Source organism: Dendrobates tinctorius, unplaced genomic scaffold, assembly GCF_039654945.1.
Source record: "Dendrobates tinctorius isolate UK_male_01 unplaced genomic scaffold, ASM3965494v1 ptg000093l, whole genome shotgun sequence".
Taxonomy (NCBI): Eukaryota; Metazoa; Chordata; class Amphibia; order Anura; family Dendrobatidae; genus Dendrobates; species Dendrobates tinctorius.
In genome coordinates this window covers 12395081-12414007 of record NW_027361761.1, presented here as the reverse complement: position 1 = coordinate 12414007, position 18927 = coordinate 12395081, and the positions used below count along the sequence as shown (strand labels likewise).

General features: G+C 42.6%; 1 protein-coding gene across 2 annotated transcripts in view; it reads right to left on the bottom strand.

Annotated features, from left to right (window-relative positions):
* The window catches only part of LOC141098553 (cytochrome P450 2C14-like), a 141973-nt gene that overhangs the window by 17924 nt on the left and 105122 nt on the right, over positions 1–18927 (bottom strand). Inside the window, exons 8-11 of one of the 2 annotated variants that reach the window (XM_073586442.1) lie at positions 17045–17221; positions 10855–10996; positions 8603–8787; positions 3036–3177 (exon numbers count right to left, since the gene is read on the bottom strand). In XM_073586442.1, the coding sequence (XP_073442543.1) occupies positions 3036–3177; positions 8603–8787; positions 10855–10996; positions 17045–17221 (646 nt within the window). The remainder of the gene's footprint in view (positions 1–3035; positions 3178–8602; positions 8788–10854; positions 10997–17044; positions 17222–18927) is intronic. The other variant, XM_073586443.1, reaches the window with a different exon arrangement.

Sequence of the window (18927 nt, the reverse complement as noted above, 5' to 3'; positions counted from 1 at the left end):
CGCTATCCATACATGTTATCCGGGGATACGGTACCCCTTCTAACCTTTGTGCAATGACGTGCAATCCATACTGGGCCTAACACCGTCTGAGCCTGCCTCATGCTGTATAGACATATATTTTGAATGTGTACGCTATCCATACATGTTATCCGGGGATACGGTACCCCTTCTAACCTTTGTGCAATGACGTGCAATCCATACTGGGCCTAACACCGTCTGAGCCTGCCTCATGCTGTATAGACATATATTTTGAATGTGTACGCTATCCATACATGTTATCCGGGGATACGGTACCCCTTCTAACCTTTGTGCAATGACGTGCAATCCATACTGGGCCTAACACCGTCTGAGCCTGCCTCATGCTGTATAGACATATATTTTGAATGTGTACGCTATCCATACATGTTATCCGGGGATACGGTACCCCTTCTAACCTTTGTGCAATGACGTGCAATCCATACTGGGCCTAACACCATCTGAGCCTGCCTCATGCTGTATAGACATATATTTTGAATGTGTACGCTATCCATACATGTTATCCGGGGATACGGTACCCCTTCTAACCTTTGTGCAATGACGTGCAATCCATACTGGGCCTAACACCGTCTGAGCCTGCCTCATGCTGTATAGACATATATTTTGAATGTGTACGCTATCCATACATGTTATCCGGGGATACGGTACCCCTTCTAACCTTTGTGCAATGACGTGCAATCCATACTGGGCCTAACACCATCTGAGCCTGCCTCATGCTGTATAGACATATATTTTGAATGTGTACGCTATCCATACATGTTATCCGGGGATACGGTACCCCTTCTAACCTTTGTGCAATGACGTGCAATCCATACTGGGCCTAACACCGTCTGAGCCTGCCTCATGCTGTATAGACATATATTTTGAATGTGTACGCTATCCATACATGTTATCCGGGGATACGTACCCCTTCTAACCTTTGTGCAATGACGTGCAATCCATACTGGGCCTAACACCGTCTGAGCCTGCCTCATGCTGTATAGACATATATTTTGAATGTGTACGCTATCCATACATGTTATCCGGGGATACGGTACCCCTTCTAACCTTTGTGCAATGACGTACAATCCATACTGGGCCTAACACCGTCTGAGCCTGCCTCATGCTGTATAGACATATATTTTGAATGTGTACGCTATCCATACATGTTATCCGGGGATACGGTACCCCTTCTAACCTTTGTGCAATGACGTGCAATCCATACTGGGCCTAACACCGTCTGAGCCTGCCTCATGCTGTATAGACATATATTTTGAATGTGTACGCTATCCATACATGTTATCCGGGGATACGGTACCCCTTCTAACCTTTGTGCAATGACGTGCAATCCATACTGGGCCTAACACCGTCTGAGCCTGCCTCATGCTGTATAGACATATATTTTGAATGTGTACGCTATCCATACATGTTATCCGGGGATACGGTACCCCTTCTAACCTTTGTGCAATGACGTGCAATCCATACTGGGCCTAACAACGTCTGAGCCTGCCTCATGCTGTATAGACATATATTTTGAATGTGTACGCTATCCATACATGTTATCCGGGGATACGGTACCCCTTCTAACCTTTGTGCAATGACGTGCAATCCATACTGGGCCTAACATCGTCTGAGCCTGCCTCATGCTGTATAGACATATATTTTGAATGTGTATGCTATCCATACATGTTATCCGGGGATACGGTACCCCTTCTAACCTTTGTGCAATGAGGTGCAATCCATACTGGGCCTAACACCATCTGAGCCTGCCTCATGCTGTATAGACATATATTTTGAATGTGTACGCTATCCATACATGTTATCCAGGGATACGGTACCCTTTCTAACCTTTGTGCAATCACGTGCAATCCATACTGGGCGTGAGAACGGCTGGTGAGCTGTTAAGCAAGCTACAGCACCTGTCCAGACAAGTACAGGGATTCCCTAGCGAGGAGACTTATTTGATTGTTTTCTATGTTGGGACAGCAATTTTTGGGGAGCACTATACTCTGGAGAATGATAGATGGGGCCCACCATACACTGGAACATTCCAAAGGTGGACATCAGACACTGGAGCAGCATTTACAGGGCCCATTATACACTAGAGCAGTAGAAATGGGGCCCATTATGTTTGGAGCATTATTTGGGCCCATAAGACAGTGGAGCTTCATCCATGGGGACCAACATATACTGTAGCATTATGTGGAGCTCATCATATACTGTTTCAAACATTATATGGGACCAATGATTTTGTATGGAGAAATAGATGGGCCTCATCATGAGATGTAAAAAGTGAGGTATTTTTCATTGTACTATACCGCTATTTCTCTGCCGTATCGGAGCATGATGAGTTGTGGTATGTGTTAAAGGGACGCTCTTTCGCCCAGGGCACATGAAAACCTGCAGCCAGCCCCCCCCCCCACAAATTTAGCCAAATAACCCCCATTTTTCAGTGCGTAACTTGTATTATGAAGTTAATTAAGGTTGACAAGCTTAAGTAAGAAGAATTGATGCTTTTGGCATTCAAATGGGCACTGTAGGTGTGTTTCCTGTCCTCCTCTCACTGCCGACTTTTATTCCCCATTGACTTACATTGGGTTTCGTGTTTCGGGACGACCCCGACTTTTCCCTATAATCGGACGATCTTGCTCGACCCGACTTTTGGAAAAGTCGGGTTTCACGAATCGAAACGCGACCCTAAAAAAGCAAAAGTCGCTCAACTCTAATGATAATCCATAAGATGACATTATACGGAGGCCCGTGCAGCCACATAAAAAGAGTTTAGAAATGATGACTGATGTGTTTTTTCTTTTAATTGTGAGCTGCAAATCAAATTGCAAAGTTAAAAGTATTTCTCAAAATTTGTGGTTTCAAGCAAATTCTAACAAACTCGATCCTCTGCAGAAATATAGGCTCATCTCTATTGCCACACAGATTTAATAGCTCCAAGAGATGCTGTCAACTGGACTTCCATGATGTAAATCTCTTTAAGAAAAAAAATACTTTATTATAATTGTTACCTATTGAGAAGGGGACGAATGCCTCATTCTTTTTGAAATTTCCCTTAGAGTCAAGGAAATGTTCTGGATAAAATTCATCTGGTTTCTCAAAGTAAGCTTTATCTCTGAGTACGGAGTGTATCAATGGGAAAATAAAAGTGCCCTAGAGGAACACAATCAGTTATGAGGTACAAATCATGAAGGAAAAAAGATATTATATATAAATTGGTGCACTGAACAAAAACATATAACAGGTAATTGTTCTTCACATCAGGACTGGAATTGTAAATGTAATGTCCAAATCTAGAACTGTTTATAAGGTTAGGGTGTTTTAGTCTTTAAAATGATCTATCATCTCTCCTGTGTGGTGTAGTATATAGAGGATCTGTCAGTTCTCCTGTGTGGTGTAGTATATAGAGGATCTTTCAGCTCTCCTGTATGGTGTAGTATATAGAGGATCTGTCCGCTCTCCTGTGTGATGTAGTATATAGAGGATCTGTCAGCTCTCCTGTGTGGTGTAGTATATAGAGGATCTGTCAGCTCTCCTGTGTGGTGTAGTATATAGAGGATCTGTCAGCTCTCCTGTATGGTGTAGTATATAGAGGATCTGTCAGCTCTCCTGTGTAGTATATAGAGGATCTGTCAGCTCTCCTGTGTGGTGTAGTATATAGAGGATCTGTCAGCTCTCCTGTGTGGTGTAGTATATAGAGGATCTGTCAGCTCTCCTGTGTGGTGTAGTATATAGAGGATCTGTCAGCTCTCCTGTATGGTGTAGTATATAGAGGATCTGTCAGTTCTCCTGTGTTGTGTAGTATATAGAGGATCTGTCAGTTCTCCTGTGTTGTGTAGTATATAGAGGATCTGTCAGCTCTCCTGTGTGGTGTAGTATATAGAGGATCTGTCAGCTCTCCTGTGTGGTGTAGTATATAGAGGATCTGTCAGCTCTCCTGTGTGGTTTAGAATATAGAGGATCTGTCAGCTCCTGTGTGGTGCAGTATATAGAGGATCTGTAGCTCTCCTGTGTGGAGTAGTATATAGAGGATCTGTCAGCTCTCCTGTGTGGTGTAGTATATAGAGGATCTGTAGCTCTCCCGTGTGGAGTAGTATATAGAGGATCTGTCAGTTCTCCTGTGTTGTGTAGTATATAGAGGATCTGTCATCTCTCCTGTTTGGTGTAGTATATAGAGGATCTGTCATCTCTCCTGTTTGGTGTAGTATATAGAGGATCTGTCGGCTCTCCTGTATGGTGTAGTATATTGAGGATCTGTTAGCTCTCCTGTGTGGTGTAGTATATAGAGGATCTGTCAGCTCTCCTGTGTGGTGTAGTATATAGAGGATCTGTCAGCTCTCCTGTGTGGTGTAGTATATAGAGGATCTGTCGGCTCTCCTCTGTGGTGTAGTGTATACAGGATCTGTCAGCTCTCCTGTGTGGTGTAGTATATAGAGGATCTGTCAGCTCTCCTGTGTGGTGTAGTATATAGAGGATCTGTCGGCTCTCCTGTATGGTGTAGTATATAGAGGATCTGTCAGCTCTCCTCTGTGGTGTAGTGTATACAGCATCTGTCAGCTCTCCTGTGTGGTGTAGTATATAGAGGATCTGTCAGCTCTCCTGTGTGGTGTAGTATATACAGGATCTGTCAGCTCTCCTGTGTGGTGTAGTATATAGAGGATCTGTCAGTTCTCCTGTGTTGTGTAGTATATAGAGGATCTGTCAGCTCTCCTGTGTGATGTAGTATATAGAGGATCTGTCAGCTCTCCTGTGTGGTGTAGTATATAGAGGATCTGTCAGCTCTCCTGTGTGGTGTAGTATATAGAGGATCTGTCAGTTCTCCTGTGTTGTGTAGTATATAGAGGATCTGTCAGCTCTCCTGTGTGATGTAGTATATAGAGGATCTGTCAGCTCTCCTGTGTGGTGTAGTATATAGAGGATCTGTCAGCTCTCCTGTATGTTGTAGTATATAGACGATCTGTCAGCTCTCCTTTGTGGTGTAGTATATAGAGGATCTGTCAGTTCTCCTGTGTGGTGTAGTATATAGAGGATCTGTCAGCTCTTCTGTGTGGTGCAGTATATAGAGGATCCATCAGTTCTCCTTTGTGGTGTAGTATATAGAGGATCTGTCAGCTCTCCTGTGTGGTGTAGTATATAGAGAATCTGTCGGCTCTCCTGTGTAGTGTAGTATATAGAGGATCTGTCAGCTCTCCTGTGTGGTGTAGTATATAGAAGATCTGTCAGCTCTCCTGTGTGATGTGTAGCATATAGTGGATCTGCCTGCTCTCCTGTGTGGTGTAGTATATAGAGGATCTTTCTGCTCTCCTGTGTGGTGTAGTATATACAGGATCTGTCAGCTCTCCTGTGTTGTGTAGTATATACAGTGGGGAAAAAAAGTATTTAGTCAGCCACCGATTGTGCAAGTTCTCCCACTTAAAAAGATGAGACAGACCTGTAATTGACATCATAGGTAGATCACAACTATGAGAGTCAAAATGACAAAACAAATCAAGAAAATCACCTTGTATGATTTGGCAAGATTTATTTTTCAAATTATGATGGTGGAAAATAAGTATTTGGTCATTAACAAAAGTTCATCTCAATATTTTGTTATAGATCCTTTGTTGGCAATGACAGAGGTCAAACGTTTTCGGTAAGTCTTCACAAGGTTGGCACACCTGTTGATAGTATGTTGGCCCATTCCTCCATGCAGATCTCCTCTAGAGCAGTGATGTTCTGGTCCTGTCTCTGGGCAACACAGATTTTCAAAACTCTCCAAAGGTTTTCTATGGGGTTGACATCTGGAGACTGGCTAGACCACTCCAGGACCTTCATATGCTTCTTATGAAGCAACTCCTTCATTGCCCTGGCATTGTACTTGGGATCATTATCATGTTGAAAGACCCATCCACATTTCATCTTCAATGCCCTTGCTGATGGAAGGAGGTTTGCACACAAAATCTCATGATACAAGGCCCCATTCATACTTTCATGTACAGGGATCAGTCTTCCTGGTCCCTTTGCAGAGAAACAGCCCCAAAGCATGATGTTGCCACCACCATGTGTCACAGTAGGTGTAGTGTGTTCTTTGGATGCAACTCAGCATTCTGTCTCCTATAAACACGATGAGTTTTGTTACTACCTAACAGTTCAACTTTGGTTTCATCAGACTATATGACATTCTCATAAAACTCTTCTGGATAATCCAAATGCTCTCTAGAAAACTTCAGATGGTCCCGGATATGTACTGGCTTAAGCAGGGGGACACGTCTGGCACTGCAGGATCTGAGTCCCTAGCGGTGTAGTGTGTTACTGAAGGTAGCCTTTGTTACGGTGGTCCCAGCTCTATGCAGGTCATTCAATTGTTCCCCTCGTGTTGTTCTGGGATTTTTGCTTATTGTTCTTGTGATCATTTTGACCCCACGAGATGAGATCTTGCGTGGAGCCCCAGATCGATGGAGATATTAGTGGTCTTATATGTATTCCATTTTCTTATTATTGCTCCCACAGTTGATTTCATCACACCAAGCTGCTTGCCTATTGCAGATTCAGTTTTCCCAGCCTTGTGCAGGGCTACAATTTTGTTTCTGGTGTCCTTTGACAGCTCTTTGGTCTTCACCATAGTGGAGTTTGGAGTGTGACTGTATGAGGTTGTGAACATGCGTGTTTTATACTGATAAGTTCAAACAGATGCTATTACTTCACGTAATGAGTGGAGGACAGAGGAAACTCTTATAGAAGAAGTTACAGGTCTGTGAGGGACAGAAATCTTGCATGTCTTTAGGTGACCAAATACTTATTTTCCACCATAATTTGAAAAATACATCTTGCCAAATCAGACAAGGTGATTTTCTGGATTTGTTTTCTCTTTTTGACTCTCATAGTTGTGGTCTACCTATGATGACAATACAGGCCTCTCTCATCTTTCTAAATGGGAGAACTTGCACAATTGGTGACTGACTACTCTTTTTCCCCACTGTACATGATTTGTCAGCTCTCCTGAGTAGTGTAGTATATAGCTCTGGCAAAAAGACCACTGCATAATTTTCAGTTTGTCTGATTTTTCGCTTTATAGATATATTTTTGAGTAAAATGTAAATTGTTCTTTTATTCTATAAACTAATGACAACATGCCTTCGAATTTTCTACGAATTTTGTATTTATCTTCAGAAAATGAGAAATGTTCAAATAATGCTAAGTAAACAAGTTCATAATCGTTTAGAAACAAGAATGCTAATGTTTTAACTCAGGAAGAGTTCCGAAATTAATATTTTGTGGAATAACCATGATTTTTAATCACAGCTTCTTTTCCTCACTCAAGACTTTTCCTTTCAACTCCTTTGGCATGGTAAAACATGGTAAAGATCACCAAACAAATCTAATAGTCAAAGTGATGTTTAGCTTACAGTAGTGCTCAAAATTTTACATACCCCGGCAGAATTTTTTCTTTCTTGACCTTTTTTTCAGAGAATATGAATGATAACACCAAAACTTTTTCTCCACTCATGGTTAGTGGTTGGGTGAAGCCATTTATTGTCAAACTACTGTGTTTTCTCTTTTTATATCATGATGACAACCCAAACAATCCAAATGACTCTGATCAAAAGTTTACATACCCTGGTGATTTTGGCCTGATAACATGCACAGAAGTTGACACAAACGGGTTTGAATGGCTACTAAAGGTAACATCCTCACCTGTGACTGGTTTGCTTGATATCAGTGTGTGTGCATAAAAGCTGGGTGAGTTTCTGGAGTCTCTACAGACTCTGGAATCTTTCATCCAGCCACTGATGTCTCTGGATTGTGAGTCATGGGGAAAGCAAAAGAATTGTCAGCGGATCTACGGGAAAAGGTAGTTGAACTGTATAATACAGGAAAGGGATACAAAAAGACATCCAAGGAATTGATAATGCCAGTCAGCAGCATTCAAACTGTGATTATCAAAAGTTATTTTTTTCATTCTTATTACTTTTGGGATATAGTACTTTTTTGCTATCCATATTGTCCTCTTGCAAGAGGATTGTGAACACCACAGCAGGATTTTTTATACTTTCCTTCGTTAAATAAGATTTGGTTCAGGTGATCACCTAATCAGAAGCACATTAAGTAGAATGAGGTGGACTCTGGTTGGAATTCAACCAACACTGGAATGGAATGGCTGTCAGACATGGAGAGAAGCTGATTTTTATAAAACTGTGGAGTGGTCTCTTAATTTTTGCCAGAGCTGTATATAGTATCTTTCAGCTCTCCTATGTTGTAAAGTAGTAGAGGATCTGTCTCCTGACCTGTATATTTTAATATATAATGGATCTGTCAGATGTTCTCCACTACAATGTACTAGAGATCTGTCAATTCACCACACAAGAAAGCTGACAGATCTGCTGTATTGACAAATATCAAAAGCTTTTTGATAAAGTTACTAGAATTTTCTTAAAGAAAGAATATTAGATGATCTTTGGCAAAAAAAAAAATCTTTTTTCTCTTCTAAGTATTGTACCTTGACCGCTTCAAGGTAATAGGATGCGTTTTACATTGGTCATTGCCTTAGGTGGGTTTCAACCTGGAGGAATCTGATATAAAGCTAAGATTTTCTTTTTACCTTAGGAATGAAATACCCCCTGAATGTGATGTCTTCAGTAGTTGCGTGTGGAAGATTATGAGGTATAATATCCCCAAACCGCTGAATCTCGTGAATGACGGCATCAGTATATGGCATATGTTTCCGATGATCCATCTGAGGTTGAGCCGATCCGATCACTCGCTCAATTTCATCATGAACTTTTTCTGCCAAGGACAGTATAACATACCATTTATTATTCATGTCTACATGGTAAAGATCACCAAACAAATCTAATAGTCAAAGTGATGTTTAGCTTACAGTAGTGCTCAAAATTTTACATACCCCGGCAGAATTTTTTCTTTCTTGACCTTTTTTTCAGAGAATATGAATGATAACACCAAAACTTTTTCTCCACTCATGGTTAGTGGTTGGGTGAAGCCATTTATTGTCAAACTACTGTGTTTTCTCTTTTTATATCATGATGACAACCCAAACAATCCAAATGACTCTGATCAAAAGTTTACATACCCTGGTGATTTTGGCCTGATAACATGCACAGAAGTTGACACAAACGGGTTTGAATGGCTACTAAAGGTAACATCCTCACCTGTGACTGGTTTGCTTGATATCAGTGTGTGTGCATAAAAGCTGGGTGAGTTTCTGGAGTCTCTACAGACTCTGGAATCTTTCATCCAGCCACTGATGTCTCTGGATTGTGAGTCATGGGGAAAGCAAAAGAATTGTCAGCGGATCTACGGGAAAAGGTAGTTGAACTGTATAATACAGGAAAGGGATACAAAAAGACATCCAAGGAATTGATAATGCCAGTCAGCAGCATTCAAACTGTGATTATCAAATGGAAAATCAGGGGCTCTGTAAAAACAAAACCACGGCCAGGTAGACCAACAAAAATATCATCCACAACTGCCAGGAAAATTGTTTGGGATGCAAAGAAAAAAATACAAATAACATCAGCTGAAATACTGGACTCTCTGAAAACTAGCGGTGTGGGTGTTTCAAAATGCACAATAAGGAGGCACTTGAAGACAAATGGGCTGCATGGTTGAGTCACCAGAAGAAAGCCATTACTGCACAAATGTCACAAAGTATCTCACCTACAATTTGCAAAACAGCACAGAGACAAGCCTCAAAACTCTGGAACAAGGAAATTTGGAGTGATGAGACCAAAATTGAACTTTTTGGCCACAACCATAAATGTTACATTTGGAGAGAGGTCAACAAGGCCTAAGATGAAAGGATCACTATTCCTACTGTAAAGCATGGAGGTGGATAGCTGATGTTTTGGAGATGTGTGAGCTACAAAGGCACAGGAAACATGGTCAAAGTTGAAGGAAAGATGAATGCCCGGAATCTGCGCATGGGACGTACATGGATGTTCCAACATGATAATGTTCCAAAACACAAGAACAAATTGACCTGCCATTGGCTATAGCAGAACAAAGTAAAGGCTCTGGAGTGGCCATCTCAGTCTCCTGACCTCAATATCATTGAGCCACTCTGGGGAGATCTCAAGCACGCAGTTCATACTAGACATCCCAGGAATTTACAGGAACTGGAGGCTTTTTGTCAAGAAGAGTGGGCAGCCTTACCATCTGACAAAATAAAGATTTTCATCCACAATTTCCACAAAAGACTACAAGCTGTTGAAGGTGGCATTACACGGTATTAAGAAATGGAGTATGTGAACTTTAGATCAGGGTCACTTGGATGTTTTGAGTTATCATTGTAATTTAAAAAGAGAAAACACAGTAGTTTGACAAAACATGGCTTCACTCAACAATGAGTGGAGAAAAATTTTTGGTGTTATCATTCATATTCTCTGAAAAAAGGCCAGGAAAGCAAAAATTCTGCAGTGGTACAGTATGTAAACTTTTGAGCATAACTGTATAAAGCACGTACTGCCAGTCAGGTCTATGGATCAACAGGCGCATTGTGCAACTCCATGTGACAATCCTTTAAGCTGACCGCCATAATAAAGCATGTAATGTGTGTTGTAATTTCATTTTAAAGATTTGCCACTAAAATCTGTCCATCCCATAGGGCCAATAGAATAAATGAATAATACCACTAGGAAAGTAAAGATTAACTGGATAGCATTCCTTGTCTTCTGTAAAAGATGAAGAGGCAGAATCACCAAGCACTGCTCCCAGAAAGTAAAGAAAGGTTAGTAAAGCCGAATAGAGAATAATTTTTTTTTAAATACTGTAATAAAAAAGTTTTTAGATTTTCTCACCATAGTAGTCACTTTACGTTAAAAATAAATTTCTTACTTTGAATTTCTGGGTATTTTATCATCAGCAGAAGTCCCCATCTCAGGGTGGTTGATGTGGTCTCCATTCCAGCAGCAAACAGGTTCCCAACAAGTGCCAATAGGTTTTCATTGTGGAAATACTCGGTGGACTCAGGTTTTCCCTGAACAGCAGAAAAGAACAAAAACCCATTAAATACTGACCATGTTGGTCTTTCAAAAGATTGAAGAATATAAAAAGTAGCTGATATTTTTTTCCAAAAACAGCAACACTTCTGTCCTTAAGTTACTTTTGATGCTGCAGATTTGCCCCATTTATTTGTATGGAACAAGTTGCAATTCCAAACAATATCAATCAAAAAAAAAAGTAGGAAAAGAAAAAAATCCTATTAAATACTGATTTCTGTTTTGTTCTTGGCGGTCTTTCACATAATATACCCAAATTGACATGCAGAATTGTTAAAATAGAACACCTTCTTTCCCAAAAACAGCAACAGTTCTGTCCACATGTTATGTTAGGTGTCTCCTAATCACCTGAATTGAGCTGAGATAGGCTATGTTCACATGTTGCTTTATTGCTGTGTTTTTCTTCTGCAGCTATTAAAAAAGCTGTTTTTTGATGCATGTTTTCAGCATGTTTGCTGTGCATTTGTTGCAGATCATATATTTCATTTGTCTATAGTACATGTTTAACAGATTTGGTTTTATTCACCAAAATTGCAGCAAATATGCATAAATAAAGATTTTTCCATCATTTTTGCACTTTCTTATTGCGTTCTAGAGTTAAAAAACACTGCAAAAGAGCTGCAAAAATGCTGAAAGAGTTGACATACTTCTGTTTTCGAAAAAGAGGCAGTTCTCCAGTTCAGTCAGGAATAAAAACAGTTGTGTGCCTGTAATTTCTGAAATCTCATAGCTTTTGATTGGTACTGTAAAAGACAGTTTTAAATTGCATTAAAAAAAATCTTTAAAAAAAAAACGTTGCAGAACGCAACGTGTGAGTGTGGTATCTGACAAAGTGGCCATTTCTATGTGATACTGTGTTTTCATATAAATGCTGTGCATTTTAAATACATTGTGAGACCTGCTGACAGGCAGCACAAAAAGGGTTAATCTTCCCCTCCCAGGCTTGATCAGGTGACCCACCTCTGTTTTACTATGCAGAAGGTTCTGGAAAAAGGCATCAGGGCAATCAGCCAATGACTGCAGCTCTAGAGTCACATAGAAAGGGGAGGAGCTAAGTCCAGGGGGATAGTTATAAATTTGAAGTGGCAGTTGGTGGTCGGACATCTTGAGAAGAGGAGCCAATTTTGTAGGTGAAGGAATTACCTACGTTATCCCTGCCGGCTTTGCTTAAAAAGGGTACTGGCACGATAAGGGGAGTTAGTAGTCTTCATATGAAGAAGACTACCATTGCACCTCAGGAGGAAGAATTATCTCAGGGCAGAAACAGAGCACAGTGCTGAAGAAGAGATATTCAGACTTAATAAAACCAGATGTTACTAAGATCTGCCTGTCTGCAGGTACACAGTGACAGCAATCATCAACCATGAGTGTAACACTGTACCTCAGTTTACTGCTGTTTGTAAATAAAAATTTGCCCCATTACCTTCAGTAAAAAAGACTAGAGATTCAAATTCTTATGACTACTTCATGACTGGGGCTCAAATGCACCAAATACTACCACCATCATCATCTTCTGCCTAGAGGCAGTTACTGTTCAAACATTGTATTGTGGAGTTTTCTGTATGTGTGTAATTTGAGAAGGAAAGACTCTTCTCCGGGCACAAAGCTTGGCCACCATAAGATACATCATACCCTGTCAGGAGTACAACCCTCAGCCATACACCACATGAGAACGCCACAAGAGCATTATAATCAAAATTTGTTATACTTGTTAAAATTAATCTCTTTTTTAATGTAATGATTACTAATAGTAATCACAAATGGAGTTTATGGGTTATATCTGCAGGTTAACAGCTTTATAAAGCTGAAAGCACAGCAATTGAGAGAAATAGAAATTTACGACTGAAAACTTTCAAAAAGTGGCTACAGTCACCACTCACAGCTTTGTAAGCCGCAGCTGTAAGCACACCCCCAGCTTTTTTACTGTAGTCACACTTTGCATGCCTCTGTGACTGACAACTGGCTTCCTCCTGGAGGAAAAAATTTAATTTTCTTCTAGTTCCTGCACATTCAGTTTGGCGGCAAAATCCACTACACTGTAAACAGAAATCAGCAATTTAGCCGGTTGATGTCACCATTTTGTTGAACTTTTGATGATTTTCTTTTTTTGAAGATTTTGCCAAACAAAAAAATAATATCTCATCACAAATCTACCCCGGTATCTCTGGTTCCTCTGGAGCCTGGGCCCGATGTATGGTTCCCAGGACCTCTTCATTACAGAGTCGCGTAATGGCATCTTCACTATAGTACAGGTTTTCCATCTGTAACCTTGACTCAGAGGACATATCGGGTCACAAGGTGGGTCTCTGATAGAAAATCCTGTACTAGCATGAAAACATCAGAGCTTGACAGCATAAAGAAGAAACCCTGAGGATCAGCTGGGTAGGCCATGGGCACCGTATCCAGTCGGGGAACTAGGACAGGTGAGTAGTGCAGTAATAGAGCTTTTTTATGTTCTTCATGTTGTATATTATTCTCTGGAGTCTTGAGAGACAACAGAGCCTCATAGTGAACATGAAGTTTGGTGATTGAATAACTTTGCTGCAAATTTAATTTTCTGGTAAAATCCACACAATTAAGTGAATTTGAATTTTGTCAGATCCGTCTATCTCTAGTAAGAACAATTTTTGCAATTGGATTTTGTTAACAATTTTGTACCATTTGATTTTCATCAGTTTTTCTTTTATAGGTTTCTCGTTACATAACTTATTACCTTTCAAATAAGTTTTTGCCTTCACTTATTAAAAAACCACACCACGCTGTATTCTCATTCCCAAGGACAACCACTGTCGGTGCTCTCAGTGTCAGGCAATGTGTTGTGCCCGCTGGCGCTCACCTGGGGTCCTCCTCCTGCCGGCGCCCCCCCTCTCCGCTCTCGCGCCGCCCCCTGTCTGGCTTTGCAGGGGTTCGGCGCGTCGGAGGTCCGCGCATGCGCGCTCACCCTTCCTCGGCCTCTGTGCATCCTGGGGACACGTGACCCGGTGGCTCCGCCCCCATCATGGCGGCGCCCACCGGGTATTTCAGCTGGGCGTCTGGACAGGTAAGACGCCTGTTTGTCTTAGCCCATGGCGTCCGCTATCCTTGCGCAGCGTCACCCTTGGCCATCAGGTCCCCGCGCACCCTCTGTGCTGCGCTCTCCTGTATCTCTGCCTTTGTCCCCGTCTGTAGCCTGCTCCCGTGTCTCACTGTCTCTGCCTACCGTTCTCCTTGGTTCCTCTGCTTCCTCCTCCTGTGTTCCCCGTGCCGGTCCCTCTCCTGTACCTCTGCCCTATTGTTGCCTGCCTCCTGTATTTTACGCTCCTTCCCCTGTCTCGTTCCTTGTCTCATTTCCCAGGCCCAGCCTTTCCTAACCCCCTTTCCCTTATCTTCCTTTCAGCTTCTGGTCCCGGTTCCGTCCTGACCCTTCGGGCTTCCACAGCCTGCCTCCTGTTACTTTGGATCTACTCTACCCCTTGTATACCTTTCCACACTCTGATCTTCTCTCCTGTATTTACCCTGGGTCGTCCCTTTGGTTCCGGCTGTCGTGGTTCCATCTCCCTTGGGCCTGCCCCTAACACTCCCTGTATAGGGGGTGGTCATCACCTGGTCCGCTCACCCTCGGGGGCTCTGGAGCCACGACCCAGAGGGTTCACTCTCGGGTTTTCTGCCTAGAAACCCTAACACAATGGCTGTGTGGCTGATGTCTCAATGGAAATGGGTCGCCCTCTCAGGGCTGTGGGGTACTCGGTACCGGGCCTGATGAGCTTCAATGGGAGATGTCACGACAGCTGGGACCCGGCCCGTGGCCCTGGGCGCCCATTGTAACAGGGGTTGTTGCAGTGTGCTTATGGTGGTGAAAGTTTGTAAGTGATTCGTGACGCCGCCTGTGGTATTCAGCAATGGAGATGTAAGCCGAAGCTACAGACAGATCCTCTGGGACAGATGGTGTGGTGCAGCAATGATGTTATAGCCCTCCACAGGCAGGGTTGTAGTCCCAGGGCAGTGTAGGTGAAGTGACACTTAGATGGTGTAGTGTCAGGCACAAATGATGTAGCCATGCTGGGCGGGTTGGCGCAGGAATAAGTGGAGAACACCAGGGAATGTAGTTCCAAAGCTTTACTCACAGTCTGTTGCAGGTACAGGTGCCCGCATCCATGCCGTGTCCTCCGGGTCAGGAGCTCAGCCAACTTCCAGGCAAGATGAAGTACTCCTTTCCAACACTCCGCCAACATATGTGCCTTTTCTGAAGGTCTCCTCTTATAGCGCCTTTGAATGAAGTACTCCTAGTACTGAGTTACACTGGAGTTCCTCCTGTCAGATGTTCCTATGAACTCTACTTGTACGGCAGACAGCTGTAGCCTGCTTCGGGGACTCCTTGCTACTAAGTCCCGGCTCTCTCGTATGTTGCTGTTGTGCCCCCAAGTCTTGTGTGGGAATAAAGAGGTCACTACTTCTATTCCTCCGGTGTCTGCTGCAGGACCATTAGTATCGGTACAATCTCGGGGACTGGACCCCGGCCTTGCGCTTAGAACTTGAGAAGGGTTCTCCTCTAACCCTAGTCCTTGTTCTCTTATTCTCCTCACGTTCTGTGCTAATCCTTCTTCCCAATGGAGAATCAAGCTTCCTTTCTCTGTCTCTTTCCTGTGCCAGCAGACCCAGATCACTGCGGCCTGCTGCAGCACTTCCTTCTTTCATCCCTCTCCCAGGGATCTTCTCTGTCTCACTCTCTGTCCTTCTACATCCTCACTCACTGACTGAATGAATGACTGAACGACTCACTCAACTCTTCCCGTTCTTTTATGTAAAACTAAACTCCACCCACCTCCCAGCACGTTTCGTGTTCCAAGCAGGGAGCCACCAAGGGGTGCTATGCTACACTCGAAGCAGGGAGCCGCCAAAGGTGCTTTGCTACACTACTTTGTGGTGTGGGGTGCAAGTGTTGGAGTGTGGTCAGGTGTCTCCACCTTACCTGGATGGTAGGGTACCACACCTCAGGAGGAGGTACAGTACCTCTGTGGCAACTGAACCCTCAGGGGCACCACAACAGCCAATCACTGCACTAAGCAGCTCAAATGAGAATGCCCAATTCAGAGTCACTGAGCTCTCTAATTGGCTCCCGTGCTGTCCACATGAAGTTAGCAGCCAATGTCCGACGCCAGGAGCAGTGGAAGAGACTCGTCATGTGGACTCGGGGAAGGTGAGTCCTTTCTTACAACAAATGACAACCTAGGTGGAAAGTTAAAGGGGTTGAGTCACTCTCTCCTTGGCCGAAATCACATAGTGGGTTTGTCCTCGCTCCAAACAAGTGTATGGAGCTATGGCGTGGCCGTCTAGAGCCTCACTCTATACACTTGTTTGAAGCGAGGCTGCAAACTCTAGACGGCTTCTGCCCATTAGTATGCCTATCGCATACATAACTGCCGTTCCTCGCTCAGAAATTGGAGAGTTTTGGCAGCATGTGCATTTTTGCATGCACTGGGGGATTGAGGAGTCTGAAATCACACAGAACGACTGCAGACTTTTCATTTTAGACCAGACAACCCGTTTAATTGAAGGGAACAACCACTTTAACAGACAGTTTGTAATAAACTCATTCTGATAGAGAATGTGCAACTCTCTTATCTGTCTTTTTCTGAGCTCCTTTCAGCTAGTTGATAACAATATGAAAGTTGAGCTGAACTTTGTCATAAAGCAGCTGAGAGGAGCTCAGAAAAAGACAAATAAAAGAGTTTCAAACACTCCCTCAGAATGAGCTCACTGACAAATTCCTAGTTAACCAATTCTGAGGTGAGCAACCTGCAGGGAAACAAAAAGCCTGTAAAGTTCCAACTTTTAAGAATCGCTACTGCAAAGTAATTTTGAAACAATGTACAGAAATTAAAAAAAATAAATTGCATCCAAATGTCTCCATGTAGCTGTAGGACACCTTTTAATGTGTACTATAGAAGTAAGTACCAAATTATATGATATTCTGAATTACACTTTCCATTTGCATATATTAGTTTTTATGCTTAATAATTACTAATGATTTATCAAGTCTATCGCACCTCTTGTTGCTTGGCCAGGAAGGCATCAATGAGGTTTCGCTGGTCATTTACATCCAGTTCTTTCTTCTGTTTCATAAATTTTGCTCTAAGGAAGTTCTGAAATTGTCTCATATTCGCAAAAACTCTTCTGTGAGTTCCAGGAAGCAAATCCAACAATGTTGGGAAACTGTCATATAGCTATACAAATATAAAAGTAATAATTAACACTATCAAAAGTGTAATAGTACAGTTCAGTTTTACACTTGAGAAAGACGCTAGTCTCACATGGAAATGCGACCTTGAATCGAGGATCTTTATTTCAGTTAGCTCAGCCCAAAATCATGAATTTTCTTTTTCGTCAAGCATCCTGGTGATGTTCATCCCCCAGCCAAGGGGCAGCAGTAGGTGCCTACTCAACCTGCTCAGGTCAGCACATTACTTAGATCTATTATAGCTTTTAGGCTGGGATCAGACATGCGAAAAACTCTGAAAAGTCTCGCATCTTAATACCCGCCACTGCCGCCGGCAGTTGGGAGCGGAGCGTGCAGCTGCATGTATTTCTATGCAGCCACATGTTCTGCTCCCGAGTGCCGGCGGCAGTGTCGGGTATTAAGATGCGAGACTCGTCCGATTTTCTTGCATGTGTGATCCCGGCCTTATAAAAGGTATCACCCTTTGGTCTAGTGTGCTCGGTTTCCCTACAGTTTTTATCTAAAAGTGTACTACTGGGAAGTTCTTGCTATTCATGTCAGCATTTACTGCAAATCCAGTCCTGTCCTCTGCGAAGATGTGCTCCTATCAGTTGGTACCCACATTTATCTAAAAAAACAGGGACCTCATGTTCTCTGTCAAGAATGAAAAGGTCAGCACTTCAGATGACCTAATCAATTGAGCATGAAAATTGCAGTAAATAAACTGGAGCTTGTCTTCCTTGCGATGCCCATGGGCAGGTGGTGTGGGACTCATGATGCTTACTGAAGCCCTTCTAAGAGGCTGCAAAATTAGAAGGTTTGCTACAAAATTAGACAATTTTGGTATCAACAATGTCACTCCCCCCCCCCCCCCCCCCTTAATTATTTTGGAAAAAATGCTATCAAAAATCCTAAAAAAAAGTGATGGAGGAAGAATATCAACTTCCAAACTTATCCTGCTGCCCTAGCTCTCTGGTGCTTCCCGTTGCTTTCTTATAAGTTGCATTCTAAAAAGCTCATATTCTTTTATAAACTTTCTTTAGGCTTTGTCAGGTAAGAAAATTTTACATTTTTAAGGTATTTCATTTTTACCCAAAAAGAATTAGTCATGACACTATGGCTTAAAAAAAGCCATTACTTTCATGATCCCATACTTACCTTCTTTTTTGGGAAAAATTTGTACTTTTTATTTACTGGTGATAATTTCCCCAGTAGTTCCTGCACAGGAAATTTAATTTATTTTCCTGCATGGGTACTGCCAGAACCATCTGCATGATCACAAAAAAAGTGAACATTTTTGGACCGTTTTAGCAGTGATAATCTAATATATAATTATCTTGTAATGTTTTCACATTCTGTTCCGTCCAGATGTGTCCGGACGTCCAGAATTCCAAGCCGCGAAATTTCACCGATCGCCATATTGGGACACCCAAGTGATGGGTGTCTCAATATGGAGACTGCTGGTGGTACCAGCCTCTTGCGGGATACCACCAGTGGAACAACGTCGCACCACACACACACACACTGTATATGCCGTACGCACCACACACATACACACACACACTGAATTCGCCATGTGCAGCTTCTTGCGCGGTACCACCAGCGGAACACTTTCACGAACACTCCGCCGCCGGGATCAGCTGAATGATTCACTGACTGCCGCCATCTTTGTACAGGAGGAGCGCATGCGCAGTTTTAATGTGACCGCCACGA